Source organism: Zalophus californianus, chromosome 17 (genome assembly GCF_009762305.2).
Source record: "Zalophus californianus isolate mZalCal1 chromosome 17, mZalCal1.pri.v2, whole genome shotgun sequence".
NCBI classification, from domain to species: Eukaryota; Metazoa; Chordata; class Mammalia; order Carnivora; family Otariidae; genus Zalophus; species Zalophus californianus.
Window position 1 is genome coordinate 46873340 of NC_045611.1, and position 6945 is coordinate 46880284.

The 6945-nt window shown below is 58.0% G+C and overlaps 1 protein-coding gene across 1 annotated transcript; it reads left to right on the forward strand.

Annotated features, from left to right (window-relative positions):
• The first annotated feature begins 104 nt into the window (after window positions 1–104).
• TIMM50 (translocase of inner mitochondrial membrane 50) lies at window positions 105–6577 on the forward strand. The gene is made up of 11 exons (XM_027620166.1): window positions 105–259; window positions 1127–1283; window positions 1828–1859; window positions 2079–2100; window positions 3587–3645; window positions 3738–3857; window positions 4266–4370; window positions 4468–4566; window positions 4919–5075; window positions 5392–5498; window positions 6367–6577. Exons 1-11 carry the CDS (start codon window positions 152–154, stop codon window positions 6466–6468), a joined length of 1068 nt encoding a protein of 355 aa, XP_027475967.1. The 5' UTR covers window positions 105–151; the 3' UTR covers window positions 6469–6577.
• The last annotated feature ends 368 nt before the right edge of the window (window positions 6578–6945 follow it).

Below are 6945 nucleotides of genomic sequence, written 5' to 3' on the forward strand. Positions count from 1 at the left end.
CTAGCACGCCTGCCGCTCTCCGCCCGCAGCCCTTTGTCTCTCTCGGGCTCCCGTCCGCCCGCCCCACCCCTGCGCCCCCATTGGTCAGGGCCCGGGCCCGGGCCCCGAGAGGAGGGAGCGAGTGGGCGGGGCCGCGTGGCGTCAGCGCAAGATGGCGGCCTCGGCGGCGCTGTTCCTCCGCTTGCGGAGCGAGCTCTGGCTCGGCGCGCGGGGGCTGTGCGCGAGGCTGGCGACACCGCCCCCCCGGACCCCGGACCAGGTGAGCCGGATGCGGGTGGTCCCCCGAGTGCGGGAGTCCCCTTCTGGAGTTCCGGGCGGACCGCCGCGCGCGAGGGTTCTGGGACGCAGCACCTCAGGTTGCTGAATGGAACGCCGCCCGCGTTTCGGGGCGCTTCCCTGCCTCCCGGGGTGGGCAACGTTTGCGCCCCCGAGCTAGATGCTGCGGGCTGAAGTGCGTCCTCTGAACGCCACTTCCTGTGGCCCCACGTGGGTGCCGGGGGAAGGGAGGTCACCTGTTTCCCGTCTCAGTGACCTCTCAGGTAATACTTGAGGAGGAGAGCCCGGGATGCTGGGGGTCCCAGTCTGGCCTTGGGGGTACTTTCCCCGCGGTGATGATGAGGTAGATGTCTGGGCTTTTGAAATCAGCCTGCCTCCACATTGACAGAGATCCAGCCGTTCTGACCTCACTTCGTGCCCTTACTTCCCCAGGCGAGCGATTGCTGCTCTGTCCCCGCTCCCTTCCCTTCCCCTCTATACCCCACTACTGTGAGCGCGGGGCATCCGGCTGCCTTAACTACCCGTCCAGTCCCCCTTTGTGCTCTCCATTGCCTTGCTCCCGGCATCCCAGTGTCCGGCCAGGCTTCCTGATTTCATTTCCCTGCCCTACAGGATCCTGGGCACCTGGCCTATCAACTCTTGAACCCCTGGGATCCTGGCCCTGGACAGTCTAGTTCTTGACTATTCTAAGAGACCCAGTCTCCTGGTTGCTTCTCCAGAGATTCAACACCCTGAGGCTTTGTGGGTGTCTGCTTCCTGGCTTGCGCCCTTGATTCTTCTACCAGGGTACCAGAATAATCCTGCCTTTTCGCACTTCCCTTTGGGCTAACCCACCTCCTGTCAATTGCAGGCCACGGAAATTGGGAGCCGCACGGGCACCAAGGCCCAGGCTCAGGGGCCACAGCATCAGCGGGGCACAGAGGGTCCCAGCTACGCCAAAAAAGTCGCACTCTGGCTTGCTGGGCTGCTGGGGGCCGGTGGGACTGTGAGCGTCGTCTATATCTTCGGTGAGACACATATGTCTGTTTCCCAATTTTGTTCCCTTGGCTCTCTCTTCTGCATAGCCTACCCCCTTTTCTCTCTAAGGGTTTGGCCCATCTTCATTGCCTGGCTCCTCCCTCATTAAGGCAGCCAACTAGAACATCTGCCTTGGAAATGGAAGACCTTTTTTTTTCCTCTACCTACTTTGCTCAAGGTCCCACTCTTAGTTGGTTCTGCGCTAGGATCCAGAGAGTCATTTAGAAGAGGGAAAGTTGGGGAAGGAGAGGCCTGGACCAGCCTCCTAAGCTGCCTCTTCCTGTAGCACCCCAAACTCCAGCCCTCCCCCTAGTCCCTTCCTCCTTCAGAGACTGAGGAGACCCAGCCCCAGTCCCTCTTCTCTCGGAAACGCAGGATCCTGACTGTCAGCCCCCTCCTCTCTTGATCTTAGGAGACCATGCCTTTTCCTTCTTCACTCAGACCCAGGAATCCAGGCCCCCTGCCCTCTTCCTTTCCTCAAGACCCAGGAGACCAGGCCCCAATTTCTCTCATTCCTCCTTGTCTCCCTTACAGGAAACAACTCTGTGGATGAAACTGGTGCCAAGGTGAGGGGGAGAGAGAGACCCAGAGGCTATGCCAGGGGTGCTATCCTGTGGGTCCTTTCCCCTTTGGTCTGCTCAGGCTCATTCCTGGTCTCGGGGTGAGCCTGTCCCTTTCAGGGACCTTTGCCTACTCCTCCCTGGGCCCTGGAGATTCCTTTTTTGGGCTTGATGGGGTTCTGCGTCTGCCATCCCAAACCACATATTTTTGTCTCCACCTTCCAGATTCCCGATGAATTCGACAATGGTGAGTGAAAACAAGCACAGATTCTGAGATCCCCCGAAACTCCCTTTCTGCTGTTTATAGGGATGTTGCCTTTCCCATCTGGTGCCCCCCCACCCCTCCTCCTTCCATTGGTGGGTAGGGGAGTCAGCAGCTGGGTGGCTTTGCGGGGAAGGGCATTACAAAGCCCCAGTCCTCTTCAGACCTCTTCACTGGCCCAGGAGCAGATGGTCAGGGACAGATGGGGGAGGGGAGTCCACAGTAGGCGTGCTTGGAGAGAGGGGGCTGTCTATCACCGGACACATGGCTTCCTGTGCCTTAGATCTGAGCGGCTGCATCCCTTAATCCCCTCTTCTTTATAACAGCCTCTTGTTTTCCCCCAGCCCCCCACCCCATCAGGCTCCTCATTTCCAAAACAATGTCTCTTTCCTCCCTCCTCCTTTTAGTTAACCAGCTTTTGGTGGAGAGTTTCTGACAAATTGGATAGTAGAGAGTAGTTGTCAGTCCTGTCACACCTGGCCCTTCCCAGGAGAAAAATAAAATTGGTAGGTCCAGAAAGCCGCCTGTTCGTGCTGGGGAAGTTTGCAAACCCACATGTTAATACATTGGTTACTTAAGCTGGGCAGGTGGGTAAGTATGATCTTTTAACTGGGTAATCTTTCTGGTTCAGATAAATCGACATACTGATGTAAATGGGGCAGGTAAACACGCAGGTTTAAAAAGTGTTTGCGAGCATAACTCGTGTCAGTGTTTTTTTGTGAAAAGGCAGGCCCATACATAGATAGTGGCTTAACTAGACTAAAAGTACTGTAATGAAGTAGGGAGTCAGGTAAACTTCCTGCTTTCGGCTGGCTTCAGTATATCCATTTAAACCAGGATTTTTCAGCCTTGGCCCCCTTGGGACTTTGGGGCAGGTAGTGCATTGTTGTGGGGGCGCGCCCTGTGCCTTGGAGGGTGTTGAGGAGCATCTTGGGCCTTGGTCCCCTAGACGCCAGTATCTTGACAATCACACGTGTCTTCAGACATTGCCTAAGTTCCCCGGAAGATGGTGGACCAGATTGCTGCTAGTTGAGAACCACTAGTTTCTAAAGTATATAAGTGTATGTATATAGTTAGTGTGGTTTAAATAGACTTGGCGTGTTAGCTTAAAGCAGACAGATCTGGAGGCCTGGTGGTTCAAAACGGACTACACACACTGGCATAATGTCAGCAGAGTTCTGTGTATGTGGGTTTCGAGTGGGCAGATGTATCAACGTTCTGTTTTATATCTGGGGGGGGGGGAGTGTGGGTGTAAGTATTCACATTAAAACTGGGCAGATGAGTAAGTGTATTTACTCCTGCCTGGCGGTTATGTCCTTGCCTTCTACCTTTGGACTTGGAAATGAGCTCATTCAAACCAGGTGGGTATGGAGACTTGTTTGTGTTGGGTAGGTAAATAAACCCCTGGTTCGTCCGGGAGGTTGTGCAGTGGCTCATCTTGGAACCCCTTTGTGCCCTGCTATCCTCCTAGATCCGATTCTGGTACAGCAGTTGCGCCGGACATACAAATATTTCAAAGACTATAGACAGGTGAGCAGGAGCTCTGAGCCCAGTCCCCATCCCTCCAGCCTGGGCCCCCGCCTCCTCATCTGAGTGCTCCCCACTCCGTCTCTCTCCCACAGATGATCATCGAGCCCACCAGTCCCTGCCTCCTCCCAGACCCTCTGCGGGAGCCGTACTACCAGCCGCCCTACACACTGGTCCTGGAGCTCACGGGCGTCCTCTTGCACCCTGAGTGGTCGGTGTGTCCTGGGGAAGGCAGCGGGTTGAGGACGCTAGATAGACACGGTGGCCGGGTCGCGATGGTAGGGTTAAGAGGAGAGATGCTGGAGCCAGCTCCACTGTGTGATGTTGGGGAGGAGGTGTTGCTCTTGTTGCTTTTCTCACCTGTGAGACCGCCCACCCCGTAGCTGCTTGTGAGCGTGCCTGGGCGCGCGGTCCGTGCCACCGAGGAGTCAGCTGTTAGTCTGGGACCCACACCCTCCAGACTCCCAAGACCCTTGGTCACGGCCGTGACCTCTGAGCCCCACCCCAGAGCTAGACAGATGGGGGAGAGCACTCTCGTTCTGGGGACCCCTCCCCAGGCTGGGGCTTTGTTCTGTTGGGGGTTTCTGGGTCTTGGTGTTTCACTGTCCTCCCTGCCTCCCTAGCTGGCCACTGGCTGGAGGTTTAAGAAGCGTCCAGGCATCGAAACCTTATTCCAGCAGCTTGCCCCTTTGTATGAAATCGTCATCTTTACATCCGAGACTGGCATGGTAAGGCCCCGGGACAGCGGAGGGACGGTCAGTGGCCAGAGAGTGGGAGGGTCAGAGCTCAGCCTGACCCTGTTCTCCCTCCCATCCCGCCCCCCAGACTGCATTCCCGCTCATCGACAGCGTGGACCCCCATGGCTTCATCTCCTACCGTCTCTTCCGGGATGCCACAAGATACATGGATGGCCACCATGTTAAGGTGCCATGTGGGGGCCCATGGGTGGTCCTCTGGGACTTGGGGGGGCTGGCACTTCCTGAGGGAATGAGGCCCCGGCTCTGACCCCAGCCTCAACCCTGCTTCTGCCCTAGGTCTGATCCTGCCTCCGGCACAGGCTGGGCTTCTAGGTTCTTCTTCCTTCCCCGGTATCTGGGGATGGGAGTGGGGCGGGGGGATGGTGGGGGGTAGTCTCTCCAAAGGAGACAGTGGGGGGTAACGGAGGGATATGAAGCTTGGAAGCCATCTGCTGTCTCTGTGTCTGGAGCCGAGTGTCCCTGGGACTGTGTGATTGTGGTAGCTTATATGAGACTCTGGGCCTTGTTTGTACTCCCAGGACATTTCGTGTCTGAATCGGGACCCGGCCCGTGTAGTCGTCGTGGACTGCAAGAAGGAAGCTTTCCGCCTGCAGCCCTACAATGGCGTCGCCCTGCGGCCCTGGGACGGCAACTCCGATGACCGGGTCTTGTTGGACCTGTCTGCCTTCCTTAAGAGTGAGGCTGACCCCTGACCTCCTGGCCTCTGACCTTGGAGCCCTTGACTCTCAAGATACCCATGTAAAATTGGGTACTTGAGGTGTGGGAGGTTCACGAGCATCTTGCCGTCTTTAGAAGTTTCCGAGAATGTTTGGGGGTTTGGGGTGCTCTGGAATATTTAGGGAATACTTGGGGATGTCCAAGGGAGCCCTTTTAGAGCGTTAAGAAATGTTCCAGGTAGCTCTGACCAGCCCCAGTGTCTGACGTTACGCTTGCGGGCCCTGCTTCCCTGGGGCCTTTCTGCCTGGCCGACCCCTGCCTGCTGTGCCCATAGCCATTGCGCTGAACCGCGTGGAGGATGTCAGGACTGTGCTGGAGCATTACGCCCTGGAGGATGACCCCCTGGAGGCTTTCAAACAGCGGCAGAGCCGGCTAGAGCAGGTGGGTCCCCGGATCTGCAGGGGGATGGGTGGCGTCGCATCAGTTCCCGAGGCTCCCAAGAGAGGGGCCCTCGACCAGCCTGTCTAGCCTGTCTCTCCTCTGGCTGCGAGACCTTGAGCGAGGCCCGTGTCTTCCACACAACCGGTCCTGTAGGGCTCTTGCAGTGGGGGAGGGGGTGGTCGATTCCACAGCCTGCTCTGAGAATAGGAGGCAGGAAATGCCAAGCATGGGTCTTGGAGAGGGGTAGTCCATGATGGTTTCCAGCGGGTCTGGAGGCCCCGGTTTTGTGTGGGCAGGAGGTTTGGGTCAGGTCTGGGGAGAGGGATCCCTGGACTCTTGGCCCAAGGGACTGGGCAAGGAGTTCTGGTGGTCTCAGTGTGATCCTGGTAATTTGGAAGTGGGGCTAGGAACATGGATTGAGTCTGGGAAAGAGATCCTCAGGGGTCTAGACTGAGGTTGATCACATTCTGGGGTGGGTGCCTGGGAGCAGGGCTGGAGCTCCTGAGTGCCCAAAGGAGAAGTCCTGGAGATTTGGGCCTGGGATCCCCCAGCATCCAGACAAGGGTCATGCGGCTGAGGGCTGGGCACGGGGGCCCAGGGAGCAGAACAGTGCCATCCGATGAAGGGCCTGGGGTCTCGCCAGCATCCAGGTTAGGGTAAACAGGGTAGGTTCCCGGGGTTCTGGGGAAGGGGATCAGGACAGTACCGGGATTTGAGTCTGGGCTCCTGTGTCTGGGCTGGTGTTCTGGGCGCTTGGGGAAGGGGTCTAGGCTGGGCCCAGGTTTAAGGAAGAGGTGGCCCCTTGGATGAGGGACCCTAGTAGGAGAATACCCACCCTGGGCTGATTCTCCTCTGTCCCTCACCCCAGGAAGAACAGCAGCGCCTGGCTGAGCTCTCCAAATCCAGCAAGCAGAACCTCTTCTTCGGCTCTCTCACCAACCGCTTATGGCCTCGCTCCAAACAGCCCTGACCTCTGAGCCTCCTCAGACTCACTGCCTGGGTCCTGGGCCCCAGGCCCCAGTGCTCCCAGACCATGGCTTGGGCAGCCACATCCAATAAAGTCCATCCCAGATGCCACACTCCTGTGTCCGGAGAGTCTCCAGCTGGGGGCATCAGGGTGAGGTCCGCGACTCTTGGGTCATCGTCCCACGGTGGCCGATGGGCTGCCCAGCACGGAGTAGGTCCTTTGGTGGATCAGGATTGGTTTTGAACCCTGGCCTGGGAATCCGCAAACCCGGGTCCCTCTGGCCGCATCTTCCCATGTGCCATGTGACCTCAAAAAGTGCGTCTCACTCCGTGGCCCCAGATTCCTCATCTGTGGGAAAGGGAAGGGAGATCGGCAAGGGGGGGTTGGAGAGGCAGGTCCCTGCCCGGCCGCTGTGTGCACGCCCCAAGTGTGGGCTCAGGGAAGGAGGGGGGTGCAGGGGGAGGGGGGGCTCTGGCGGAG